At 36.4% G+C, this 25,616-nt stretch overlaps 7 protein-coding genes, 2 non-coding genes and 1 pseudogene across 10 annotated transcripts; 4 read left to right on the top strand and 6 right to left on the bottom strand.

Annotated features, from left to right (window-relative positions):
* Positions 1-2,690: 2,690 nt before the first annotated feature.
* LOC18019433 (zinc finger protein ZAT5) lies at positions 2,691-3,600 on the bottom strand. Its single transcript, XM_006398738.2, has one exon. The coding sequence runs from the start codon at positions 3,575-3,577 to the stop codon at positions 2,744-2,746; it is 834 nt and encodes a 277-aa protein (XP_006398801.1). The 5' UTR covers positions 3,578-3,600; the 3' UTR covers positions 2,691-2,743.
* A 2,973-nt stretch (positions 3,601-6,573) lies between these two features.
* LOC18019432 lies at positions 6,574-7,481 on the bottom strand (annotated as a pseudogene).
* Positions 7,482-7,813: 332 nt separating this feature from the next.
* On the bottom strand, positions 7,814-10,367 carry LOC18019431 (serine/threonine protein phosphatase 2A 57 kDa regulatory subunit B' alpha isoform). Its single transcript, XM_024155739.1, has 2 exons — positions 8,774-10,367; positions 7,814-8,259 (listed from the first exon to the last, which is right to left on the bottom strand). Exons 1-2 carry the CDS (start codon positions 9,926-9,928, stop codon positions 7,924-7,926), a joined length of 1,491 nt encoding a protein of 496 aa, XP_024011507.1. The 5' UTR covers positions 9,929-10,367; the 3' UTR covers positions 7,814-7,923.
* Positions 10,368-10,794: 427 nt separating this feature from the next.
* On the bottom strand, positions 10,795-12,043 carry LOC18019430. Its single transcript, XM_006398735.2, has 4 exons — positions 11,906-12,043; positions 11,738-11,815; positions 11,234-11,338; positions 10,795-11,093 (listed from the first exon to the last, which is right to left on the bottom strand). The coding sequence occupies exons 1-4, from the start codon at positions 11,906-11,908 to the stop codon at positions 11,007-11,009; spliced, it is 273 nt and encodes a 90-aa protein (XP_006398798.1). The 5' UTR covers positions 11,909-12,043; the 3' UTR covers positions 10,795-11,006.
* Positions 12,044-12,186: 143 nt separating this feature from the next.
* On the bottom strand, positions 12,187-13,773 carry LOC18019429 (dual specificity phosphatase Cdc25). The gene is made up of 3 exons (XM_006398734.2): positions 13,620-13,773; positions 13,102-13,240; positions 12,187-12,527 (listed from the first exon to the last, which is right to left on the bottom strand). The coding sequence occupies exons 1-3, from the start codon at positions 13,742-13,744 to the stop codon at positions 12,357-12,359; spliced, it is 435 nt and encodes a 144-aa protein (XP_006398797.1). The 5' UTR covers positions 13,745-13,773; the 3' UTR covers positions 12,187-12,356.
* Positions 13,774-13,863: 90 nt separating this feature from the next.
* Positions 13,864-13,936, top strand: TRNAF-GAA. Its single transcript has one exon. It is a non-coding gene; the product is annotated as a tRNA-Phe (tRNA).
* Positions 13,937-14,068: 132 nt separating this feature from the next.
* LOC18019428 (E3 ubiquitin-protein ligase RFWD3) lies at positions 14,069-18,279 on the top strand. Of its 2 annotated transcripts, none has more exons than XM_024155738.1 (14): positions 14,069-14,505; positions 14,816-14,891; positions 14,983-15,072; positions 15,148-15,192; positions 15,416-15,496; positions 15,746-15,821; positions 16,185-16,243; positions 16,372-16,482; positions 16,569-16,705; positions 16,816-16,855; positions 16,951-17,013; positions 17,094-17,287; positions 17,490-18,015; positions 18,109-18,279. In XM_024155738.1, exons 1-13 carry the CDS (start codon positions 14,150-14,152, stop codon positions 17,995-17,997), a joined length of 1,836 nt encoding a protein of 611 aa, XP_024011506.1. In that variant the 5' UTR covers positions 14,069-14,149; the 3' UTR covers positions 17,998-18,015; positions 18,109-18,279. The 2 variants fall into 2 exon arrangements, with proteins under 2 accessions (XP_024011506.1, XP_024011505.1); XM_024155737.1 differs by having other exon boundaries at positions 15,743-15,821.
* Positions 18,280-18,414: 135 nt separating this feature from the next.
* On the bottom strand, positions 18,415-18,508 carry TRNAY-GUA. Its single transcript has 2 exons — positions 18,472-18,508; positions 18,415-18,450 (listed from the first exon to the last, which is right to left on the bottom strand). It is a non-coding gene; the product is annotated as a tRNA-Tyr (tRNA).
* An 88-nt stretch (positions 18,509-18,596) lies between these two features.
* Positions 18,597-20,268, top strand: LOC18019427. The gene is made up of 5 exons (XM_006398732.2): positions 18,597-18,703; positions 19,214-19,389; positions 19,601-19,688; positions 19,810-19,876; positions 19,993-20,268. Exons 2-5 carry the CDS (start codon positions 19,302-19,304, stop codon positions 20,044-20,046), a joined length of 297 nt encoding a protein of 98 aa, XP_006398795.1. The 5' UTR covers positions 18,597-18,703; positions 19,214-19,301; the 3' UTR covers positions 20,047-20,268.
* Positions 20,269-21,122: 854 nt separating this feature from the next.
* Positions 21,123-25,446, top strand: LOC18019426 (FAD synthase). Its single transcript, XM_006398729.2, has 17 exons — positions 21,123-21,352; positions 21,489-21,603; positions 22,068-22,113; positions 22,216-22,373; positions 22,457-22,574; positions 22,686-22,768; positions 23,044-23,103; positions 23,204-23,431; positions 23,617-23,713; positions 23,809-23,859; positions 23,954-24,034; positions 24,184-24,255; positions 24,394-24,456; positions 24,548-24,700; positions 24,837-24,894; positions 24,985-25,037; positions 25,121-25,446. Exons 2-17 carry the CDS (start codon positions 21,503-21,505, stop codon positions 25,196-25,198), a joined length of 1,500 nt encoding a protein of 499 aa, XP_006398792.1. The 5' UTR covers positions 21,123-21,352; positions 21,489-21,502; the 3' UTR covers positions 25,199-25,446.
* The last annotated feature ends 170 nt before the right edge of the window (positions 25,447-25,616 follow it).

The following is a 25,616-nucleotide window of genomic DNA, read 5'->3' as shown; positions in this document are numbered from 1 at the left end:
ATTGCTGCTGAAAACAAATTTTGGTGGATATTTATTTTGTTTATACTTTGGACCCTAAACAATAAATATTTTTCAATTAACCCCATACTTAATATGCGATTAAGACCACGAAGTTTTTGTATATGTCAAGATGGCTCATAAGAGTTTCAATTCAGGGCTACACCAGATTTAAATATTCAATTGAAAAGGACATCATAAACTGATTATTATTTTTTTTAATAATTTTAGATCCTAAACTTATCATTATTTTTAGTTAACCCCAATTAAGAGCATGAAGGTTTTTATACTTCAAAATGTCACATAAGAGACATCAAAAATCATATTTAAAAAATAATTTTTATTTTTATTTGAACAAATCGTTAATCAAATCAAATTAAATAACAAAAAAAAAGAAAAAGTCGTTAAACATTTCAATTTATATGTTTATTTTTTCAGATAGATTAAAGTGAGTCCAAATCAAAAAATGATCAAGCCATATAATATTTGGCTTTACATGGAGTTTATATCACAATTTGTTTTTTTAAAGTAAACCCAATCTGAAAATTGGATTAAACACTCATACGTTTATGGTATTACCATAATCGAGACAGTAAAATTTCCAATGAAACACAAATGTGCCAATGTTTTTTTTATTCATGATGGTTCTGATGTGAGGAAATATAAATATAGCTAGAATGATTAGAGTACAAAGATTTGGGGGTAATTGTAGGATATTTGAGAAAGTTAGGGGCTAAATTAAAAGGGACGAGAAAGTGAATTGCTATGATCAAGTGTTTCCGCTCTAGTGTACAACAGCAGAATAATGGAGCTTTCTGGTGAGCTGTCAAGCAGTTAGTGGGTGAAAACGGTTGCTTTGCTGTATGTACGTCGTACGCTAGCGATAATCCAGCAAAGTATCCAATCATGCCAGAGCCTCTGTTTACATGTGGCATGGTTCCAGGTAAAGTCCAAATATATAAATATTCATCATCCACATATATATTTCTTAATCACATTTATATAAAATTATTAAGAAAGTCTCCATTTATTAGGATTTTCTTAAATAATCCACTATCCATATACATACTACAACACCTTACGAATTAAAATTTTTTTTTTGGCTAACATCAAACATTGAATTTGTCACGCCTCTTTGCGTAACTCTTTGCATAACATATACAATATAAACGCCGTTTAATATTTTATTTTCAAGATACTAGATTTTTCAGTTTATCCCAAATTCATATATAACGACTGATCTCTGAAATCGTTGTCAATTATACATTACATGACCTCGAAGTTTTGTCTTATTACAAACATAGATAGATAGTTTTGTCTCTCAATTAAAAATGGGATAAGTACTGCCACGACGTTAATCAAAAGTCTCACCGACGTTTTCTGAAAAATTACTAAACATATAGTATAGTGTGACATTACTTTAAAAGGATGATACAATATTAGGGTACCAATCTCATTTTCATTTTATTTTCTGAGATATTGGTTTTTCCATCCATTTCTTTTCAGTGGAAACGATGCATTATATACAGTATAATCCAATTTATTTAAAGAAGACATTAGAAATTAAATCACTTTATATCAATATTTTCAAAGATCTTTTATTCCTTTCCAAATGTTAGGAAAATTCACTCGTTCTGTTAATAATAAGTAACGTTGCACTTTCTCTATCATGTTCAGATTACCAAAAGAGATGTATAGATGAGTCATAGACGACTATATAAAGACATAACATGACCGATATAGAGATACCATCCTACCAGAAATGATACGTAAGTATTAGCTCCTATTTCTAGAAGATATTGCATATATATATAATAAAATCACTATTAACTTTCCATACTATACGTAACATGAACATGAAGATTCTTTTACTATCAGCAAATTTCTTCATTTACTTTTTATATCTACTTTAAAAAATATATATTTTACAAATGAATGATTGTTAATTAAAAAGGTAACAAATCTATTATGAAAAATGTAAATGATTACTTTTGAATAACCAGATATCTGATTACTTTCAAACTTTTTTAAACAGTTACAATTGTTATTGGCATATGTCATCTGATTAGTATTAGACATATATCGGATTATGGTAAATATTTCGTTATTTTCACAAAACACACACACACATACTTAATCATTATTTTCGTCTAGTGATTGAAAATTAATTTTCACACTTGGTCTAACTGTCCAAATTAGGGATCAAGTCACATCTGATGCACTTCTACGCTGGACACTCTACGCTTTAAAATCCGATTATTAACGAGTTTTTGAGATTACTCTAGATTTCGTCTTCTGAATGATCTGAATATAAAAGAAGATTAGAATGAAATGATATAATAAAGAAAACTGAGAAAATTAAGGAACAACCCCAAACGGAAGTGAAGTGCATCGAAAGGGGTCAGTGGCGGCTAACAAACGAAGTGACTTTATGTGAAAGTCATCGTCACATGCTTCTTCCGCTCTCCAAGGAACATCCTCAGCATCTTTTATCATTCTCCCAAAGTTAAGTATTACATTTAAATATACAAATGTGCTATAAATTATATATAAATTTCTCTTATATATGCATGACATCATTACATCCAAGTACAATAAGATACGAAGCAATGAATAGTTTCAAAGAATGAAATAATTTGAAGTTATATTCAATCAATGTCAAATTACAAGAATCAATAATAAGAGGAGGGTTAATGATCAACATATGATCAATGTAAAAAAGTAATTACAAGAACTACTTAATTAATTAGTGATGACAATCAATCAAAGAATTGGCCGCGGCAGCGTAGAGAAGCATCTGATCTTTGGACGCAAACGCAAATTTTGCTTCATCTTCTGGTGCTGGAAGATTCAGATCTAACTCCAAAAAGTTCTTTGGCCGTATAGATTCTTGATGATGACTTGACGATGTCGCTGTTTTGTTAGGTGAAGCAGCGTTTGCGTTTACTGTTAAACCTCTATGTCTCCTCATATGACCTCCTAAGGCTTGTCCTGAAGAAAACTCGGCCTTGCAGATGGAACATTCATGTGTTTTTTCCGGTTTCTTGCTACTGTTACTGCTAGTTACTTGCAGAGACAGAAAGGTTCCTACAATTCCACCTTCCACCGTTTCAACCGCAGACGCAGATGCAGTTCTCTGCTCGTCACATTTGAGAACGCTTGTTCCGAGTTTCGGCTTCTTGTGGCTAGCCCTGTGCCCTCCTAGCGCTTGAAACGAATGGAAGCTTTTATCGCACGTTTTGCACTGGTAAACACCGTCTGGCCCTATCTCTAGAGAAGACACCAGTTTCTTGTAGCTCAAGAAACCCATTTTCTGCGTCGACAAATGATCGCCACTACTCTTTGCTTTATGTCCTTGCGACAATAACATCAGACAGTTCGCCATATCTTCGTCTTCATCTGTAGCTCCTTGGTATTCGACTTCACCAGCTTCTTGTTCTCTGGCTTCTGATGATCGTTCACCGCTGCAAACGCCGGATACTGCTTCGGCGTTCGTAAAAGGAGACGCAGATCGCTGACGTTTCGTTCGTTTGCCCTTGATGAGGAGTACTTGACGCGTCTCCTCGTGAACACTTGTCATGATCCTTCGTTTTTTTTTTGGCTCTGTTTCAAGAACACAAGAGAGATATATGTATTTATGGAGAGAAGTATCAAAGAGTGTTTGGTGGGTTTGGTTTATATGTCTTGAGTGCTAACTTCTATCTCTCTCTCTCTCTATATATACATATATGATTGTACTTGTTTATACACACAGTAGTCTTTTGTATATATAGAGTATATATGTAATGAAAGGTAAGAGAAAGGATGAGAAAAGAAGCAAACCCCAAATAACTTTTGGTGAAGGATTCCTTTCTGGAAGTTTTGGTTTGCAAGCCTGGAACCACTTGTTTCTCTCCTCTTGTTTTTTTTTTCCTTTCAATTATTTAAATTATTTTCTCTTTCTTTAGTTAACTTTGTTTTGCTTATCTTATGGATCAAATAAGATTTAAATAGTCTTTAATAAATTGAATCATGAAAACTTTTCCATTTTATCATTAGAATTTCCATATCTTCGTAACAAAAATTTGGATCAATGTCAGCACTAATCTTAGCAGATGTTTTTTAACTGAAAATAAAAGAAAAAATCTAGTGAAGTAGTGGCAAAAGCATGAGTCATTTAGACATTCTTTTATGTCACAAGAAGTGTGTCACTCTGTAATTTGAGTGCACAAAATCTTAAAAATAAACTACAATTATGACATCTGGCAAGATGTCATGTATTATATTATCATGCATTCTACATATTTTTTTTGTCCTTTCTATAATTCTATTATACATTGCTATCAATTACTAAAATCCTAAAACTTTAGAAATGACAATCTACACTCCATAATATTATTGGTTTTATCCACAAATACAAGACTCAACACGCAACACATAGTAATAGTAGTACTACTCTACATTTGAGTCCACGTACTGAAATGAATTACATTTGAGATTTGCATCCATATATGATACATAAACCACTAAAATGTATATGACTTAACGTTGGAATATGATTGGACTTCTAGTTATATATGTTTCTTAATACTGCTAATCATTGTGGACTTATGTACACTGAACTTAAACTAGCTGATTAGTTAATTGGAAAGTAAAAGGCAATCGAATTTTAGGGTCGAGCAGTTCATGTGCAGTTGAGCCAACCCACAATTACACAACACACAATTATGAATCATGATCATACTTATAATATTCAGTTATAGTGATATTAGCTATAACTAATTAAATATATAATATCACTCCCTATGTTTGCGCCTCTTTCTAAGATACATTGATTTTTATTCTGGTCATCCAATTATTTGATCAAACCATTATTAATCTTGTGATTAGCTAATTATGTATTTGGTGAAGTAACCTACCTTATCTTAGTTTCTTAATATTTATAAGTCAATTAAAACAAAGAAATATATAGTTATACGGTCTTATAGGGTTCTAGTATACCATAACTCGGTGGCAGCAAATCTGGCCAAAAACTTCACAATTCGATAGAAATCCAACAAAAGTAAAAAACAAAAATAATGTGTTTCTTACAGCTAGATTGATATCCAACTTTTACTCATAAAACCAACAGATTAGTTGTCGTCGGCTCTATGATTATTTCGTGATAACGTGTTTTACGTATATATAATTGATTATTAAGAGGAATATTTTTGAGTGTATTGCGAAGCTAGTATCACAATTTTTAAAACCATATAATATTTAATATCGAATTTAGGAGGAATTGATTTTAAGTATTGGTGTCGAGGATTGTGTGTGTGAAAGAGAGAGAGAGAGAGATAGAATTGCTTGGCCGCCAAAAGAAGCCATTACTTGCCAACTAGCTAGCTTCACTAATCACCCTAAGCAAAGCATATACTTTTTTAATTAATCATCATCGTAATCATCCTAACATTTTTTTTTTGGTAGGAAAAGAAAACCCATTTTTAGAAAAAGACTTTTTAGAAACCGTTAACAAGTTGGTTGCAAGGATCACCTACTGGAAATAGCTTACAGGTCACAAACAAATAACAAATACTACCCTTTTTTTTACATGACGTAATTTGCATAGTGCTTCATTTTGATGGTGAAGGTGGTGCATTCTGATTGGTGAATACAATGATTTTGATTGATTAATAATCTGTTACAGTGTTCACCACTACCTGAATGATTTGACATTAATAAATACCAAAAAAAAATAGAGAAATGGTAATGCGCACTACCAATTTCTGATAAAGTTTACATATGGTGAACCTAACTAACTATAATGCCACAATTCAATAAATCCTCGTATTTATAACGCCCGAATCATGAATTGTCGGACGATTCATAGAAAAAAAAATTTTTAAAAAGAAAAAGCCATGAAGACTAACGCTTTATCGCTCTCGCTGCTTCTACTGCTTGTGGTAACTGTGGTGGCTACGACTACTAGACCACCGGAGAAGCTCGCTGTGGCCGGAGCACAGATAATCGTGACGGCAGAGAAGATAGCCGGAGAAGACGTTGAAGCCGATGTGAATAACCACCATAGCATTCCAAGGGAGTCCTGGGATAATAATAATGATAGTAATCCATAACATCATGTTACTTAAATATTTAGAACATGTGGTCATTGATTTTGCCATTGTATACATCATTTTTCGAGATTTAAGTTCTTGTTTAGCTGTTCAAAAAAAAAAAGTTCTTGTTTAAGGTTGAACCTCATTCATAATTTTCATTGGTAGTGCTTTCATAATGGTACTAAATAAAGTTTATTTTCCGATTTAAATTTGTTAATATTTGTTAACAAATAACTTAAGTTCTCAATTAAGTATGAAACCACAACTTGAGGAGACAAATGAATAATCGAAGAACCATAGTTAAGCACTTTGGCATCTCTCTCTTAATTACGTAAAATCTCTAACTGTAAAAAGCCATTCTGTAGAAGAATCATAGACAACGTTATTACATTAAGACATAGCAACAAAAGTGAAAACCGGTTATGTTTTATATATAGCTTCGTGTATGAGATCAGTCCAGGATCTTCTTTTGGGTATCTACATCGTCTCCATGAACAACTTGTCATGATGATGATGATGATCCTTGTGATCCAGATTGTGATTGCTGACACTTGAGTACGGTCCAGTCAAACACAAAATCAAGCTGAAAGCCTTGACGTATAAAAAGATCCCGAAACAGTCACTTCAAATACGCATAGTCTGGCTTATCATCAAACCTAAGCGAGCGGCAGTAATGAAAGTAGGATGCAAACTCCGTTGGATGACCTCTGCATAACGCTTCGATGGAAGTGGAAGCCTTGTTTTCCCTAATCTTGTCGCGTTTCTGTTTCTTTTGTTACCAGCAGCTTTGAGTCCCTGCCATGGGAGACTTCCCTTGAGGAAGTAGATGAGGACATAACCAAGTGATTCCATATCATCTCTCCGGCTTTGCTCGATCCCTAGGTGAGTGTTCAAGCTTGCATAACTCGGAGTCCCAGTCAGAGTCTTGTTCTCCCTGTATGTGATATGTCTGTGTGTTGAGCTGTCTCTATATTTCTTAGCCAAGCCAAAGTCTATGATGTAGACCTGATCTGCTTGCCGGCTTCCCGAATTACCCATGAGAAAATTTTCAGGCTTTACGTCACGATGAAGATACGACTTGGAATGGATGAACTCGAGACGGTTTATCATTTGATCAGCTAGCATGAGAACTCTGTCTTCAAGGTGAATCTCCTGTTGCAATAACGAAACAGATGTTCAAGGCTTGGACCAAGCAAATCCATCACCAAGACGTTTGTAGTTGCCACCTTCGACACCGTACCACTTCATGTTTGGAATCCCGGTTCCACCTTGGAGAATCCTGTTTATCTTCGACTCATATGACAATTGTGGATTCGCAGTCTGAGTATCGGTTCCAAGGTGTATCTCTCCGAATGAGCCGCTCCCAATTTTCCGGCCAAGCCGGAACTTACCCCCAATACGAAGTTCCATATCGACAATTGTTAAAAAACCCTAACTCTTGTTCTGCTCCTGTCGCTTTTGCTTGTTGGTCTTTTTTTTTTTATATGTAAAAAATATATACTGTTTTCTAGATTTTAACTGTTTTGGGATTTGCTTATGAATGTAAAATTTCTAAATTAAATAAAAACCATATTATACATATCATTAAGTTTAGTTTTTGATACATAATTTTTGGGTTAGATGTTTGCAAAATTCCTTTAGTTCCTCTTTGCTCACTTCCCTTCAGTTAATTTTATTTTATTAGCAACAAGAATCAGCACTACAAAAATTAAAAAGAAAAAAAAAAATCTACTGACCCCCAAAGTTGTAAAAAAAACAAGGCAAAAAGTAATAATATATAATAATTGCAACGCTTAGTGAAATGAAAAGAAAATGAAAAAAAATGAATATTATTACTTGATTTGGTATTTTTCTAAGAAGTGATCATATGATCTTCTTCCCCTAGCCTTTCTCGGTCTTCCACTGCTTCATCTAATCTCCTCCACCTACTTTGGCGTTGCTCTTCCACTTCTCTCGATTTGGCTTGTTTCTCTTCGTACTGTTGTTGGCTTTCTTCAAAGAGCTCAGGGTCCATCTCCATGAACATTCTCTTTATATTCGAGCTTAAACCGTGAACCGCTTGGTTCCAGTGTGACTCTATGTTTTTCTCCAGGGAAGCAAATATTATGGGAAGGATTACGCTTCGGTTCTGCGCGATTAGACCCACGATGTGCTCGTTGTTCCACAAAAACAGAGCTCGTTCTGCAACCTGCATCCGATGTTGATATACGTATATGTGAGCATGAGAGATTGAAATATTCAAAACTCCTACAAAAATTCTAGATAAGTTTGAGCTAGAGAGCAGACAGAATCAGGGCGGAACTGTTTGTGAAATGAGAATTCCATGACACATGAACAAAGCAAAAAAGCAACGGTTTGAACAGATTTCGGAGAAGTTAGATGTCTTGCAGAGCTAACTCAACACGTGTGAAGCTATTGATTGATGTAAGAATCAAAGAATTCATTTTGCAGACTATTATAGCAACTGCATGAGATAACCCCAACAACAGAGATGGGCTATAATCGGTATCATTGCATGGGATTAAAAGATAAAAAAAAAACAACAGCCAGAACGAGCAAAGAATGTGAGCCATAAATCTAGCGAACACTTCAGATTTTCGCAGGAGAAACAAAAGCTCCAGATTTTAGAGGTTAATATGCATAAACGAGAACCTTCAATGAACAAATTGAAAAGAGAAACCAGCCCATAAGAGACTACTAACCTGAAAATGAGAGCTATTGAGGCAGCGAGCAATCTGTTGGAACAGAGGGACCATACAGCGTTGGAACTCAACAGTTTGTGTTGCCTCGAGAACCTCTTCAAGTTCACCAAGGAAGAGAACCTCCTTTGTACAGTTTGTCACAGGCCAAAACTTTAACAATCCCCTGATTACTGTATCCGCAAGCTTATAATCTTTCTCTACAAACTGAACAATGCAGTAAGACAACTGCTGATGATACATAGCGATTGGTTTTGGCTTATGCAGCGGTATCAACGCCCTGATCAAAAAGAGCTTGTGCTCCTCCTTCATTGGCAAGGCAAACCCATTAATAATACTACCCAGAATCTCCAAAAGCTCCCCAATCCCGCTATGTCTCTCTGTCTCGTAAATAAACCTATAGAATATATTGTTGATTCCTTTCCTAATAAAGGGCCTGTGGACCATAAACTTCCCATAAATCCTATGAAGAATCGTTTTCAAGTACTCCCTTTCCCTTGGATCTTCAGTCTCAAAAAGTTCAAGCAACTTCAAGACAAAAGAATGGTCAATATACCGTTTTGCAACCTTTGTATCAGTGTCAGAAGGAACAACGTATCTCAGCAGCAACTCATAAACTAACTGTAAGTGAGGCCAAGAGGGTTCCAAATAAGGCTCCTCTTCCTCAGGATCCGCAGGCTCTTGACCTGTATTCTCGTGTGAAGCCGGAGGGAGACACCGGAATATATTGACAGAGATCATCTTTACCATTTCTTCCTGACAAGCTTCATTGATCTTCCCCGATCCAGACTGTATAAAATCAACAAGCTCCAACAAGGTTTGCCTTTTAATCTCCTTCTCCCTCGCATTCTTCAAAGTGTCTGTAAAATCAAATTGGAAACAGCAAATCTGAAGTTTCCTCAGGAACAGGGATTGGCGCTCGGGAACAGGCACGTCTCTGAACAAAGGGAGAGGCTCGACTGAATACATAGGAGGCAGTTGAGTGGCCGCCATTGAACCCGGAGAAGAAGGAATCGGCGAACCACGAGATGCGTGATTTACAACCATATTGGACCCAAGACCTGACCTACCCGGTGGATCAAAACCAAACATAGACGGATCATTCGCCTCGGTTCGGGAGGTCTTTCGGCTCCCACTTTTCATGATCTTCTTAAACATGGCTAAACGCACTAGAACGGACCTCAGAGAACCCTAGCTGTTTCCTCGATTCTCCCTACAATAATAAACCCTAAGTTTTCCGAACTCGATATCACGACGATATTCAGTGGAAAGAAACTCAAATGGATAAATCAAAAGACGAATCGAATAGGTATCCAGATTCAAATGCTTTCCTACAAAAATGTTCCACTACGCTTCTTCTGCATCAGGATAAGTACCAGTATGTTCTGTGAGATCTGAGGAAGCGAAAATCAGACCGTTGGATTGATCGAAGAGATCTTCGGAGAAAATGACCGGATATTTGGGCAGCGATTTTTTCCGGCGATCAATATTTGGGAGATAGCGAGAGAGAAATAGAGGGAGAAATGATCTTCAATCGAAAAAACAGAAAATGTAAAAATTAAGGGAACGATAATTAGATTTCTTTTGTTATTCGAAATCTTTCTCTCTTCAATATCAATCTACTAAGACACGATGATGGTATTATAAAAAGAAGTTTAAATTATTTTTGATTTTGATTTTATCCTTTTGAAATCACAATTTTTATGATTTTTATCCTAAACGTTAGCGTAAGTGTGATGGCTTGTGCACGTGGCTTGCGAGTGAAGTGCTCGCAACTTTAACAATTTGGTCGAGGTCTGAATAATGATCACTATGATTTTGCAACGATCCTAACACAATTTTACTTCGTTTTAGTTAAACACTTATAAATTTGATTGATTATCCATTTTGAAATTAACATGACAATATAAATAGAGACAAGTGGTTGTCATTAGATTTTGTGATGGTGAAATCAAATAAATAGAGTAGTCGGTAACAAACAAAACCTTTCAAATTCATGTATTCTGGAGAATATAACCTTTGAAGAAAACGAAGGGGTATAAGTATAACAAGAAGACATGATTTGTAAAAATATTAGACAAAATAGGTAAAGGATATTCGATTAGATTTTGGTATTAAAGCACAATTCAAATTACCATAAACTTCTTAACGTACATTCTTCCAGGTAATTTTCGCAAGGTTCTTCTCTTATCCAAAACATATCCACAAAAGCTTTTATTTAAACAAGAAATCAGCTTCAATCCTGCTTAATCCCACCAGTCTCCTCCACAACGACGGGTTTAGCTATTGTTCCTGTATCACCAGTTCCAGTTTCCGCAGCCACCTGTAATAATAATAAAAAGAGAGTTATACAAAGATTCAAACATTTCACATGACATAACACATGAACTGAAGAATCAAAGCATTTCATCAACGAAGAATGAAGGGAGCCCACGATCAAGTGAGTAGAATATTTTCACTTACTTTGGTGGCGTTATCATCGTTTTTAGCAATTGGCTTAAAGGTACAAGCTGGAGGAGCTCTCGCTGGCTTCCTGTACTCCCATCCGAGCCACGAGTACACTTTGGCCTAGTTTTTTTAAGCATCAAGGAAGCAGACAACATTCAAGAAATCAACAAATGATCAGAAGAAAACTACCTTCAAGGCTCACTAAAGCATGACCCATACAGACTTTTTCACAAAAACAAAACCGGTATAAAACTCTAACACAAGTAAGATTTTACAGATCCTTGATTTCCTCTTTTACAAGCACAGTTCGTGATCATATGTATTCTTTCTTACCCCTTCTTCCTCACTGAATTCTATCATTTTATTTTTCAAGTAAGAACAACCGAATACAACACTCTAGCATCCTAAAATCCAAACTTATGTTTCATGACTTTTTCGATACCCGTGAATCTGATCATTCCTCCGAAGAAAAAAATAAAAGATCAGAGATTATCAAAAAAAGGAAGAAGACCCAATTACCATTAAGAAATCGATAATCCGAGGCAGTAAATTGACGATCGGGACGAGGAAGAGCGGCACCAAACACATAAGACAAACCTGTGGAATTTCATCGATTCAAACAATCCGAAATAGAAGCCGCAGGAACAAAATTAAGAATAGAACCAGAAAAATGGAACAAAGCTTTACCATATTGAAATTAGGGTTATGGACTCAAGGAATTGGGAATTCGACAAAAGATGAATCGCGGTTTAGATTGGAGAGATCACGATGTGATGTACTTCCCGAAGTCGTTGTCGCTTTGATATTTGAAAGACAATTAATAAAGCAACCTCTCTGAATCAGCCAGAAGGTTTTGACTTCTTTGGGAGATAAACGTTCATCTAACGGAGTGTATCTAAAAAAGAACCTTCCATAGTGACGCCGTCAGGAACTAAAACGTGGCTTTGACGGCCATTACACAGTTGATATTACCGAAAATGCCCTTTAATATTGTGATTGCCAATAGAACAAACATGTGTGTGTGTTTCTACATATGTAAACCAACATATCGGCAACTCAAAGATTATTTATAAATAATCTTCAAATTTTGATACATGACAATGAGGAGATCAATTAGGTTCGAATGGTTAAGTAGGGCTTAGGCGCAATCGCCTTTGCAAGGAACGTCTGCACAGCGGCAAACCGGTTTTCCAGCAGCTTCCCAGCCATTGAAGCCGCGTTCCAAGATCATGATGTTCTTTATTCCAGTATCTTGTTTCTTCTCATCCAGATAATTCACGAGTCTTCTTGCACAAGTTGGGCCACGAACCTGCAACGAATTTGGTTTCAGAGCTTAACATTCACTTCATTTTCCGGTTGAAAAAAAGAGAGTAATTGAATCAATGTTAGGACAGAACAAAGCAAGGGTAGCTAAAGTACTAAACTTGATGATGGTTTTGAGTGTCAGCTTATCGATGTTATTTCTAAAAGATGTAATGGAAGTTCCTACACTATGGCATAGACTAAGAAAAGATGGAAATGTAAGCTATCATATAGCAACCAGTTCCAAGATCATTGTGATTTTTGCTATTCTGAATCCACTTTTGACACATACTTCAAGAGGACAAATTTCAGCATAAGAGATTGAGATCCACCTTAAAGAACCTACATTTATGCCACCTATAACCCATGAAACATGAGCCACTTATAAACTATTAAATATGAATCAACTTAAAAACTCAACTAACTGAAATTATTTCGTCAAGAAAAAACAGTCTATCTTCATCTACTTATGCACTGATAAGAAGCATCATTCAATCAATCGCAGCGAGTGTTCCTTCATATGAAGTGAAACAAGGGGAAAAGATTATACTGTGAGGAAGTGAAAGGAGTGTAAGACAGACCTGGCTCAAAGCACAATGGAAGACAAGTGTGTCTTTGTCCTTGACATTTTGAACAAGATGAGAGATCCTGTCATCAAACGAGCCACTCGCATAGTGTAGCGACCCAGCTATATGCCCGTCATAATTCCTCTCTTCATCCCTGTAACCAAAGAAATAAAGACTGGATTTTTAGCCACAACTCTATCTCAGAACCTAGATAAGAATTACAAAATTCCGTTTCTTTCTTCACCCCTCAGCCTTCTAACCACAAAGACTTTGCTCCAAGCCCATGAGATTCCTTTTTCGACTCAATATACTTTCAGCAAAATTTCAGTTTTAGAGAAGACTGAGATTTCTACTTGATTCATAATCTGATCCTAGAATTCAAATATATAAGATCCTCCTAAAATCAAGATCAGTACAACATGGTAGAGCAAAACTAAAAACCTAAGATCAATTCGACCTAAGTTATGGTAAAAGATCAGATAAGTGACTCAAACCGATGAAATCAAATCGGGTAAGCTGTGTACTGAAAGTACCTGACATCGATGATGGCGATGTTAGGACGACGATGGAGAGGAAGGAGCTGAGTAGAGGTAATGTAAGAGATGCTTCTCGCCATTTTTTTCTTTTTAGCGAAAAAGGAAAAAATGCTTCTTACCATCTGTAGTTCCTTTCTTCCCTAAAGTCCGCGAATATTATTGGCATCAAGAGCTGCGATAAACTAATTTGAGGCGACGCTTAATGTGATTATAAATATAAATTAAAGGATATATTCAACAAGCGGGGATAGCTCAGTTGGGAGAGCGTCAGACTGAAGATCTGAAGGTCGCGTGTTCGATCCACGCTCACCGCATCTTAAAAATTTTAATTCTTTTTCATTTTTTCCATTTTTTTATTCTTTTTGTTTTTTCCTTTTTTTAATTTGAGTCTCTAGCTGATTCAGTGGGTTTTTGTTTATCAGCGAGATCTCCAGAGAAGTGCTCAGCGAAAACTTTTGGTCTTCTTCCCTTGTGGTACAGAGAAACTGACCCCTTCGTTTAGGCGCTCAGTTTTGGGTTTTGCTCTAATGCCTCGCCGCCGGAGTTACACCTTCCGTGCTGGCGGAGTAACAATCGAAGAATTCGACTCACCTGAGGAAGACGAATACGAATATATTGACCCGGACGAAGAACAAGAAGACACCGAAGAGGAAGAAGACACCGACGAAGAGGAGGAAGAAGACGAACCACAAACCGGGGAATACATCAATGTATCAGACTCACATAGGGTTTCACAGAAGGAGAGCGAAGAGAAAAAGTCAGAAGGAGTTTGCTCGACTTCAGGATCGCAGGAGGATGTGGAATGGAAACCCGGCGAGACTGAGGGAATATCCTGTTTGATTTGTATGGAAGTTTGGACCAACGGCGGCGAACACCAAGTCTGGTATTCTCGATTCCGTCAACAAATTTCGGGTTTCCTTTGCTTACACTGTGTGCCTGTTTAGTCTATGATACGGATTTAGCAGTTTCATAATATCATGATCTAATTAAGCAATTCTATAGTCGTAAACCAATTTCTATCAGTTTGATAATTTAGTAAGTAATTTGCTGCTGGGAGTTGTAGCGTGGTGTTGTCAAGTTGCATCTTGCATGATTCTTTATCAAAATTTGCAAGACCTTGTAGCTCTTGTCTCGTCTAATTTTTTTGAGTGCGACTTATGCTGTTATCTTGTTTTTCTTACCCATGATTCAAGCTGTCTTCCTTGTGGGCACTTGTATGGATTTTCCTGCATCAAGAAGTGGTTACAGCAGCGGCGAAGTGCAGGAACGGTGTGTAATTGCTCTATGAACTTCATTAAATACTTTTGCTGTTATCGCTCTGATTATCTTTCTCATATAGTCACATTCGCTTCTTTTATAGTGTCCCCAATGCAACAGGACTTGTAGCCTGAAGGATGTCCGGAAAATTTATGCATCACGGATTGCTGCTGTAGATGATGAAGCGCACAAGGTCATTATTTGAATTTCGTTCTCAATCTGATCACGGTATCGAAATCTGATTTTTTTTTTTTTTTTTTACTCTCAGAGAATCGTAGTCCTCGAGGCCAAATTACGTTCGATTGAACAGAAGGTAAAGACACATTACTGCTGGGGTTGTTCATGATGTGACTATACTCAATCCGCACTATTCTTAGTTAGTTCTTTTAAATGATACCATTTGATTCAGATGATTTTTTTCCGGAGTATTGTGTTTATTATAAGTTCTCTTTGTAGATTATGCCTTGTGTCAGCTGATAGTCATATGTGTGTAGTACCTACCAGTATGGTCCAGTTTTAACACTATATTCTTACAGACTGCGAGTTGGAGTAAGAAAGAAGCTCAGTGGAGAAAAACGGAAGCAGAGCTACGATCAGAAGTTAATAAGCTGAAAAAGGTACAGTCTACGAGTTTGTTGTAACATGGTCACTCTTGGTACACTGCTTTATGCCTGGACATATAATGATAGTTCATCCATAGTCTTATACTAGTTGAGTCTGGAATAAATTATGTTGGCTAGTATTTTTCTAAACGGACCTTATTCTGAGTAAGGGTTCCCAATTCAATTTTTGGGTTTTTGTTTTTGCACAAAATTATTTAGCATCTTTCTCTTTTAGTTAGTTAAAGGCTGGAATTTTTGCAGAAGATAGCTAATATGGAAAGCATGTCTAAGTGTGAGCAGAGAAAGCCTAATGTGGCTTCTCAAGAGCAATATATACCTGGTAATTACACAATAACTTGCTTCGTAGTTGCAACACATGCAGCTTTGTTAACATTAAATCAACTTATTAGATCTTACATTACATGATTGCCTTTTTTGTGTTAGCTAGAATCCTTTATTCTGTTTCTTATGCTTACACCATATTGTTGGATAAATTGTCTCAACGAGATTTCTAATTTGCCATTGATTAAGTAGAATTGATAAGCTGTCCTGCAATTTTTCCTCTCTGACCTTAGGGTTTAACTTATAGCATTTCATCACCCAAACAGTTATTAGAGGTTTATCTTTAAGTGAGATAATTGTTTCTCCCTTGAAATATAATATGCACATATCTTTCTAAACATCTGTAAACGCATTCCTTTAGGTCATAGGATCTACCAAGAACACCATGGACAGGCGCCTTTTTGCAGCTTCAGGCATCAGGTGTGGCCTAGTGTTCTATCTCAGACCCATTGTTTTATAATTTTTGGTTGAAGTATCCTTTGTATTGCAATTGCGTTTATGTGTCTGATGCAAATGATGAAGTTCCTTTCATTCAACTTTTTTTATAGGGTGAACTGCCAATTAATGGTGGCCGTATATTTGACATAGATTGTGGTAGGCAGACTTTATTATTGGCCCGTAGGCTCGCAGGTGTCGGTGGAACGTTTGTGCTTACGCAAGTAAGTTTGTTATTCTTGGTCTCTTAATTTTGATCGTATACCAGTTTAAGTGAGGCAATTATATGACCTTTCTTAATGTATTGCAGATGAGCCTAAATTCTGGTGAGATTGATGATATTCTGTTGCCTCCTACCACTAGAGCAATTAAAGATCTTCACCTTTCCCCTCACAATAATGGGCTTGCAGTTTTTGGTTCTCTTGGGAAAAAATTATCTGTCATAAGGTTTGTACACGTGATGATTTCATTCACCTTTCCCTTCACTTTCTAAGGATGCCTTCATTCCCAGGATGATTTCCTTGTTGTCCTAATTACCTGTCTGCTCGATTGTTCAGCTTGGAGAGCCACAACACTGTCTTATCTTATGATTTACCGGTAAACTACAGTCTTTTTGGCATCTCTTGTGAAATTTGCTTTGAATTTGATTATCTTTGTCAGTAATAATCAGCAGAAGATCCATTCTCTTGTAGGCTGCACCTTGGTCTTGTTCTTGGGATCGCAACAGTTCTCACCATATTTATGCTGGACTACAGGTTTAATAAAAAAAATTATTATTTTGCTCATTCCTACTTAAATTTTGCTTATCCGCCTCTCCCAACCTTCTTCATTGCAGAACGGAATGGTTTTAGTGTTTGACATGCGTCAAACCATGGGACCTTGCGCTTCGTTGGCTGGCTTATCAAGCAATCCAGTTCATACTATCCATCACCTCTCTGCCAATTCCACTCCAACTTCTGATGTATGTTCCCTCTTGTCCGCATCTTCCATTGGGCTTTGTCAGTGGAACATTAATGACAGCGAGGGAAGGTAAGGTTTTGTGCTTCTTTGACATTGAGGCTTGTTCACATCTCATGAAATCAAACCTACAAATCTCGTTAACTGAAAAGCACTTAAAAAGAGAGAGTACAGAACTTTACCATCTGCTTGGATAAGTTAATATGCATTTTCTTGAGTCTAACTCTAACCTGTGATATTTTCGGTTTTTTTTTTTTCTTTTTTTTTGGTTTAGGCCATCATTGGTTTCTGAAACAGAAAACCCAGGAGTTTGCATTTCCTCCTCGTATTGTCCTCGCAGCGACCATGTAGTTGCTTCTTATAGACCAAGAGTTGGATCTTCTGATGATACAATCCCGTCTCAGCCTTCGTTGACTCAAACAGGAATACATAATTATAGTATCGGTGTAGTAGATGGATTTCATGTTTGTCTAAAGAGAAGAGGTGTTGATTCTCATTATCAGAAACTGTCATCCTCACAAGCTTCGGTAGATACCATCCGTTTGCCAAGAACAGCGATTATAGACCTTGGTGAGGAAAGGAAACAACTTTTTGCATCTTGTGACGAGTCCACTCGCGAGCTCATCTTGCAAGATCCTTCGTCTTTTGCTGTCTCTCAACGGTTCCCATTGGCAAGTCATCATCCGCTTCAAGACGTGAAATACGCTCAAGTGAATGGTAACGGTCTGCTAGGTCTCTTAACCGATGATAGATTGCAGCTTCTTAGAAACGAGTCATCATGAAAAAGGGAAACAAAAAAGGTAAAACTTATTGATGTATAAATTACAGTGTGAAATTCATGGTAAATTTGCTTACAAGGCTAAAATCTTTATTTCTTTTGATTTATTTTGCAGGGATGAGAACTGGTGCTTGTTGAAGACCAAACATATATCTAACTTATCTATCGTCTTGTAATTATTGTTCAAGATGCTATTAAGGTGTATTTTATAGATATGGATAAATTGCTGCGACAGATTGTTTAATGTAGTTGTATTCCTTTTTTGTATATACAAATTTGTTTCAATATCAGCTTTTGAATCATTGGTGGGTTTAAGAATACATGAGTAAATAATTAATATGGAAAGTGAGATGATTGTTATTATGGGCCTTAAACAATTTGCGTAAAATTTAAAGAAGCTAATTTAAAAAAAAAAAAATAATCCGACCTGCCGGAATCGAACCAGCGACCTAAAGATTTATCTGTTGACTTTCGCCTACTACAGTCTTCCGCTCTACCAACTGAGCTAAGGTCGGTCTTACAATTGTACTCACTGTACTTATATAAATATTGTTGTTAGTATCTCATGTCCATAAAACACTTTTCTATTGAATTCTGAATTTCCTTTTTCTCGTTTTCGATTACTTTTTTCTCGGCGAGGTATTTCTCTTCCAGTCCCCACCCGTCGTCGTCGATCGATTCTGCTCATCAAAGCTTCCAGAAAAGCCAAGGTCACATCTCTCTCTCTCTCTCTCGATTGTTTCGAGCTCTGTTTTCTAATATGTGGCTGCAAACGAAGCATCTCTATACCTTCTCCGTTGGCGAAGCCCTTGAACAATCTACCATGAACAATTTCGGTTTTTCAAGATCTGCCTAGAACAATTTCTTAGTGTATCATCACTTTTTTCTTCTTATTTTGGGTTGATTATGGGGTGATCAGTATTCAACTTTAATCCACATGAGTTTTGGGTCGATTATGTGACTTGAGTTTCTCTTTGTTACGAATTCTGCCGTTTGGTGGGTTCCAGAGCAAGTTTTAGGGCTCTTCCTTTTCTTATTTGATTGTGAGAATCTTATTGTATTTCAAATCTTACTCGGAAGACGATGAGAAGAAGGGTAGTTGCACAATGAATCTGGTTACCGAGAATTTTGGTTTAACAATGTGTATGTCTAGGTAAGTTTTATATCTCGTTTCTTGTACAAGGTGATTAAACTGTCTTGTTTTTTCTTTTTAATTCCAGAGCTTTCCTGTCTTCTTGCAAGCTCAGGATCTGTCTTTGATTCTACAAGGGCACTTTGTAAGGTGATCGTTTGTGCATTCAGTTGACAATGGATGCTACTCATGATTCTGCTAACGTTCCAAGTAATTCGAGCAATGATATAGAGGAATCAACTGAGATGATCTTTGTGAACCATGGTAAGCCTTAGCACCATTCACTGTTTATAGTTTAGGGTTTGGACATTTTGACTCGAACAAGGTTTATTCTATCTTTGACAATTAGGGAAACTGATTGTTAATCAGTGTCAGATTAAGGCCAAGTTCTTATGTTCAGCAACTATCTTGTTCCATGTGAAATATGAATGCTTGGATCTGAAATTGTGGTTTTACTTCTTCTTTTTTTTTGCAGCTGAGATCGCATGGCAGGAGATGAGAAAGAAGTGGGTTGGAGATCCGTCTATAAGGACTTCAGAGTTGCCTATGGAACCTGTAATAAGGTACATTACAAAGTCTAAGTATTACTTCTCAGCAATTTGAGATCTCCAAGCTTCAGGTTTCTTACATAGTATTCACATTATTAACTCCTTTTTCGACTCTAATTTTTTTTTTTTTTTGTAGCTTCAACGCTACTTATGAAGATTTGCTTCTACCCAACACTCCTTTTCACAAGCCCATCCCTCTAGCTGTGAGTCCTTACAATACTTCTCTTCTTCTTAATTTGGTTCTGTTTGCTTGTTTTCAAACCTTGTTTTTTTATTATTCAAGAACAATCTTCTCTATGCGGATGTGGAAAATTTGCAGGAAATGGTGGATTTTCTGGTTGATTTTTGGCACGGGGACGGTCTTTTCGAGTAGGTTAAACCGAAGCAGCATTCTGAGTAGTATTCTTGGTACAGAATTTAGTTGCATGCTCTAATCCATTTAGGTTAAAAACTCTCTGGTTTTCCATTAACAAACCATGAACATAAACCTTGTTCCATGAGAAATTCAATCCCCAGAAAAAGGGGATCATGCTTTTGTTTAATTGTGACTCTACATGAGTTGATCGAATGATGTTTAGCATATAATATAACAGATATTCACCATTTAAAATGTGTGATATTTTCTTTTAAACATGATTGGGTATTGAAAACTAAAAGAAAAAGGCAGATATGAACGTGAATGGTGTGGGTTAAGAAGAAAACACATGTATGATATTCATAGACGCGACTGCGTTTGGCGATTGCGATTGTGTGTGTGTTAGGTGTTTAAACGCACTGTAAGTGGCGCACTCACTCTAATTGCCCAAAGAAAAGTCATAAACAAAATCGTTGACCCTGACTTTTCTTCATAACTTCAAATCCTATGAAAACGAAGCTTCTTAATCTAATAGATTAGATATTATTTAATCGAGAAGTACGTATATCAATTATTTATAAGTATTCAACCTAAGTTTAGTGACTTGCAACTTTATCAGTTAACGTATTCGATCGAAGCTAACAAAACCGTTGGGTTATTACTTATTATTAGGTTCAATGCATGTGAGCATAATTTGCTTAAATAAATATTTTAATATTTTAATCGAAGATCATCCTGTTTATCGACACAATTTTGAATTCTGGTTCAAATATATCTCAACATTAAAAAAAAAAATTCATCTGCCAATCGGAATTATTTAATTTGGTATAAAATAGAAATGCTTTTATGGTCTTCGTATTTACTGGAGTACTTTAAGTCTCTGCTCTCAGTATATAAAATGGGTAAATAAATCCACTTGGTAAAAAAAGGTAAAGAAATCCTCTACAGGGAGAAAAGAGTTGCAGGGAAAATCTTTGGGAAAAAAGTTATTTGATTCTTTTTTTTCCAATTTTTGCAACAGCAAGCTTTTGTCTTTCTCAGTTTTATATTCATTTTATTTTCTTCGGTCAATATTTTTCATTTTCATTTCGTTTTGCTTTTGTTATCTCACAGTTTCAGATTCTTGGTGGGTTTTAGATAAATTGGGTGTGGCAATAAAAAATTGAACTTTGGAATAGGAAAAATAGGATATCCAAAAATTCCAACTTTATTCAAGAAGAAGAATCTCTATTTGTCCAAATCGAAAATCTCCTTTCTGTGTTTTCTCTTCATCTCCAGCAATCTATAATACTTTCGACGCGATTTTCGAGTCGTCGGATATAAGGTGTCAGAACTTTCAGCTTATCCGAAAGCTCCTAAATCCGTGGATGCTCACATATCGAATTTCAAAGCACTTGCGTTTTTGGGTTTCCTCTATATTTTGATTCCTTCAGCATTTTGGGTTTTCATTTTTGCCACAGGAGAGAAGAGAGAGATGGAGATCGACAAGGCGATCGGAGAAAGCGATGATAAGAGGTTGAGGACCAAGTACAATAACGCCATCTTCGTCATCAAGAGAGCTCTTGCTCTTTACTCGTGAGTTCTCTTCTCTTATTGTTTGGTTTTATCTTCCTTCATAAAAGTCTTCTATCGTCAGATTCATTGTCTTAAAAAAAATTGACCAAAGAAACTTGCACTTGGATTATAGATGAAGCAAAAAAATTGCTACTTTTTGATTTTATTGTTCTTTGGATGTGATTTATCTTTGAAAATCGATAAAGGATACCAGGATCTTGTGGATCATTGATCTCAGTTAAATTTACTAGTAGCAATTTCATGGTTTGAAAGATGCTCTTCCTTAGGATCGATTTAGGTATATGATCTATTGGATTAGATTGTACCGTTTAGAAACTAAAGTTTTCTGTTCATTTCGTGTTTGCCATGTTCATTGTTTGCGTATGCTGTACAAACATTACGTTACATTTTCAAATAAGGTGATAATTTTCAAGATTATTGACTTTACTGATTCTTGAAAGTGTCCAACTTGTCGACTTCTGCAGTATTGAAGAGGTCGCCTTTAGTTTCAATGGAGGAAAAGATTCGACTGTAAGTTAAAACCGTTCCTTCTAAAAAAGTCTCCTATTTTGATCTTTTCTATTTCGCCTGGTTTCCTGAGTCTATAATAGTGACCATCATCATGATTTGTAGGTGTTATTGCACCTTCTTAGAGCTGGCTATTTTTTGCATAAGAAAGAGCTGAGTTGTTCTAATGGAGGTCTATCAAAATTTCCAGTCCGGACCATATACTTCGAGAGCCCTTCTGCGTTTACTGAAATCAATGCATTCACATATGATGCAGCTCAAACGTAAGAAAAGTTCTCCTACCGTGTACGCTCCCAGAATAATATCTATTTGCTGGTTAGCTAATCATCTTGTTCTATATGGGCAGTTACAATCTGCAGCTTGATATCATTCGCCAGGATTTCAAATCCGGGTTGGAGGCATTGTTGAAGGCTAACCCTATCAGAGCTATTTTTCTTGGTGTCCGAATTGGTGATCCTACTGCGGTTAGCTTCATTTCAAATCTCTAATCTCAAGATTCATATTCAATATTTTATAGAAACTTGTGAAAAAATTTGATCATTGTGATCGATTGCTTCTCATTAACTTTTTTCCAGGTTGGTCAAGAGCAGTTCTCTCCTAGTTCCCCTGGTTGGCCGCCCTTTATGAGGGTGAATCCTATATTGGATTGGTCATATAGGTATCCTTTTTCTCCTTACCATACCTTCTTATTGCTTTCTCTGTTAGTTGCTCTTTCTACTAAATCTACAGTTAACTTGGATTAGTGGTTTATTCGTACTTATGTTTAAGTATGCTTGACGTGCAACAAATCTTGAGCACAGTTTTTCTGATAAATTTGTTTATGTCATAGAAAGGCTTCGAAAAATTGGAAACGAGAGCAATTTTATAGTGCTGCGATCTTTTTCTCATTTAATGTTTATGTTCTGGTTATTTTCTTAATGGTTTCCTATGCAGAGATGTTTGGGCATTTCTCCTAACTTGCAAGGTCAAGTATTGCAGTCTTTATGACCAGGGGTAAAAGTCCTCCCCGTAGTATCACTTTTGAAATTTCTTCTGTTTTTTTTTTTTCCTTGTCCATTTCGTCTTATATTGTGTCTCATTTCTGAATATGCAGATATACATCAATTGGGAGTATTCATGATACTGTTCCCAATGCATTATTGTCTGTTAACAACGCCAGCAATAAAGAGAAATTCAAACCTGCTTATTTGCTCTCTGATGGGAGGTTAGAGAGGGCAGGGAGAGTCAAGAAAGTTGCTTCAATCAAGAATGACATAAATAGTGATTCACAAAAACACGAGGTGCTTTTGGCCTCAGTTATTGCTGTTGGCGATGAGATTCTGTAAGTCATTAATTCTTATTATAAGGCTCTTTATTGGCATTTTATTTATCTTAACAGAACAATATGATATACACATATGACAGTAGAGTTAGGCCACCCACACGTAGAAAAAAGTCCTGCTTGGTTACTTACTCACCTAGGTGCAATGAAATTCTTCTAACCCATTTATCTGTTCCATAGCTCAGGTCTGGCACTGTTGAAGATCAGTTAGGACTCTCTCTGTGTAAAAAGCTGACCTCTGTTGGTTGGTCGGTGCAACAAACTTCTGTTCTTCGGAATGATGTGAGTGAGATTTACTCATTGTCTTTGTTGCATCAGTCAGAGAACGTAAATTGTTTGTGAGCTCTATTAACGTTTCTCTGTGTTTCATATATCAGATAGATTCTGTATCCGAGGAAGTTGACCGCCAAAGGTCTACCAGTGATATGGTGAGTCCTTTAAACGAATGAGCGTAAAATCAAAGAGAGGTTTTGTCTTAGTAAGATATGACTGACGCATTTCTTCTGCTTGATGATTTTGGAGGTATTTATTTACGGAGGAGTTGGTCCTTTGCATTCAGATGTTACTTTGGCTGGTGTTGCTAAGGCATTTGGGGTTCGCCTGGTACGTTTCTATATCATTTTAACACAGGCTCATGGTTAAGGTAGTTTTTGATAAAATTACCTTAAGATCTCAATGCATCTGAGTGTCAACAAGTGAAATTAATCACCAGTTAATCGTAATGTAAGAGGCTAATAAAGTCATTAATTCAGGCACCTGATGAAGAGTTTGAGGAATACCTTAGGCATCTTATCAGCGAGCAGTGTACAGGTGACAGGAATGAGGTGAGTAATTCGGTCTTGAGAAAAAAAGTTTTTATGGATTTATACATGTTCAGACAATTTAAGCTAAAACTTTATAGCAAAGAGTTTTTCTGTTGCGTACATGGTTTCTTACCAAGTTGATTGCTTTTTTATTTACAGATGGCTCAGTTACCAGAAGGAATCACAGAACTGCTACATCATGAAAAGCTTTCGGTGCCATTGGTAGTTGCCCTCAGAACTCCATTCAAAGTTAGTATTGCAGCATTATCCTTCCATACCCATTTGATCATTGATCGCTGGTGAATTTCTGTAGATCAAGTGCCGCAATGTGATTGTTCTTGCTGCTACAAACACTGAGGAGCTTGAGAAGGAGTGGGAATGTCTGACCGAGCTAACTAAATTGGGTGGAAGTTCATCACTCATAGAGCTATATGCGTCAAGGCGCCTGATGACATCTTTGACAGATGTATGTCTTACTTTCCATTCCACTTTTTCTCTCGCCGTGACTTTGCTTTGAGCTGGTTAAAGAGATTCACTACTTGTTCGCTTTTCATGCAAAAATCTGTGTTAACTTTGGATTTGCGGTTTTTCTTGAAATGCAGGTTGAGGTTGCAGAACCTCTGTCCAAACTTGGTCTTGAATTCCCAGACATATATCTTGGTATAAAATCTTTGACCTGTCTCATATTATTTAACTTTAAGAGCATCTAAAGTGTAAAGTCTATGTTTTTAACCGCAATCTTCTTCACAGGGTGTTACCGAAAATCCAGACAAGGTCCTATAATTATCTGTTTGAAGGGAAAGGTATAAACACAAGATCTAGTTTCATTTCTTTCCCCATTTTTCAGGCTCATAAGTTACCTTTTATATTTTTGTTGGTTCGACAGGATAATGCACGCGTTGACTCAGCTGTACAGGCACTATGCAAGAAGTTCAAGCAAAGTGTGTTCGTAGAAATCAAATAGACACAAGTTTAGTTACCGGTCGAGCCTGAGAGAGGCGGCTTCAGTGGCCAACTTGAGTAGCTTCTATGTACCGGTCACAGACACAGAGGAAGTAACCGGAGGGAATAGGTTCAAAGCCTTTGAAATAAATGTCGTATCAACTTTTTAAGTAATGGAATTTGTAGGAAACTAGCCCAAAAGGGTTTTGCTTTTTATATATCTTGTCATAAACTTGATTTTAAGGCACTTGATTCAGAAACTTGACCCTATTTCTGTGTCTCTTTTTTTTTTCATTTTATTTAATTAGTTACATGCTCTGCTCCTTTCACTGTGTTTAAGCGATCATCTTGAGAGGCTTCTGGATTGAATTCAACTCAAAGAAAGTAAACGGAAGGGATTTTTTTTTATTTTAATTTGATCCAGGGTTTAGGATAATAAC

The sequence above is a fragment of the Eutrema salsugineum genome, unplaced genomic scaffold (genome assembly GCF_000478725.1).
Source record: "Eutrema salsugineum unplaced genomic scaffold, Eutsalg1_0 scaffold_2, whole genome shotgun sequence".
Taxonomy (NCBI): Eukaryota; Viridiplantae; Streptophyta; class Magnoliopsida; order Brassicales; family Brassicaceae; genus Eutrema; species Eutrema salsugineum.
This window is presented reverse-complemented; position numbering and strand designations above follow the sequence as displayed.

Bases quoted from the DNA above. Each gene is read 5' to 3' on its own strand.
- LOC18019429 (XM_006398734.2), bottom strand. From the start codon at position 13,744: ATGGTAAGAAGCATTTTTTCCTTTTTCGCTAAAAAGAAAAAAATGGCG. The intron at 13,241-13,619 runs GTACTTTCAGTA...CTTTGGTTACAG, and splicing joins ATCGCCATCATCGATGTCAG to GGATGAAGAGAGGAATTATG. The intron at 12,528-13,101 runs GTCTGTCTTACA...AATTCGTTGCAG, and splicing joins TCCATTGTGCTTTGAGCCAG to GTTCGTGGCCCAACTTGTGC.
- LOC18019433 (XM_006398738.2), bottom strand. From the start codon at position 3,577: ATGACAAGTGTTCACGAGGAGACGCGTCAAGTACTCCTCATCAAGGGC.
- LOC18019426 (XM_006398729.2), top strand. From the start codon at position 21,503: ATGGAGATCGACAAGGCGATCGGAGAAAGCGATGATAAGAGGTTGAGG. The intron at 22,769-23,043 runs GTATCCTTTTTC...TTTCCTATGCAG, and splicing joins ATATTGGATTGGTCATATAG to AGATGTTTGGGCATTTCTCC. The intron at 23,104-23,203 runs GTAAAAGTCCTC...CTGAATATGCAG, and splicing joins TGCAGTCTTTATGACCAGGG to ATATACATCAATTGGGAGTA.
- LOC18019428 (XM_024155737.1), top strand. From the start codon at position 14,150: ATGCCTCGCCGCCGGAGTTACACCTTCCGTGCTGGCGGAGTAACAATC. The intron at 14,892-14,982 runs GTGTGTAATTGC...CTTCTTTTATAG, and splicing joins AGCGGCGAAGTGCAGGAACG to TGTCCCCAATGCAACAGGAC. The intron at 15,822-16,184 runs GTAATTACACAA...GCATTCCTTTAG, and splicing joins TCAAGAGCAATATATACCTG to GTCATAGGATCTACCAAGAA.
- LOC18019430 (XM_006398735.2), bottom strand. The intron at 11,339-11,737 runs GTAATTGGGTCT...TAAAAAAACTAG, and splicing joins GGATTATCGATTTCTTAATG to GCCAAAGTGTACTCGTGGCT. The intron at 11,094-11,233 runs GTAAGTGAAAAT...TTATTATTACAG, and splicing joins ACGATGATAACGCCACCAAA to GTGGCTGCGGAAACTGGAAC.
- LOC18019427 (XM_006398732.2), top strand. From the start codon at position 19,302: ATGGATGCTACTCATGATTCTGCTAACGTTCCAAGTAATTCGAGCAAT. The intron at 19,689-19,809 runs GTACATTACAAA...TTTTTTTTGTAG, and splicing joins CCTATGGAACCTGTAATAAG to CTTCAACGCTACTTATGAAG. The intron at 19,877-19,992 runs GTGAGTCCTTAC...GAAAATTTGCAG, and splicing joins ACAAGCCCATCCCTCTAGCT to GAAATGGTGGATTTTCTGGT.
- LOC18019431 (XM_024155739.1), bottom strand. From the start codon at position 9,928: ATGTTTAAGAAGATCATGAAAAGTGGGAGCCGAAAGACCTCCCGAACC. The intron at 8,260-8,773 runs GTTAGTAGTCTC...CATCGGATGCAG, and splicing joins TCAATAGCTCTCATTTTCAG to GTTGCAGAACGAGCTCTGTT.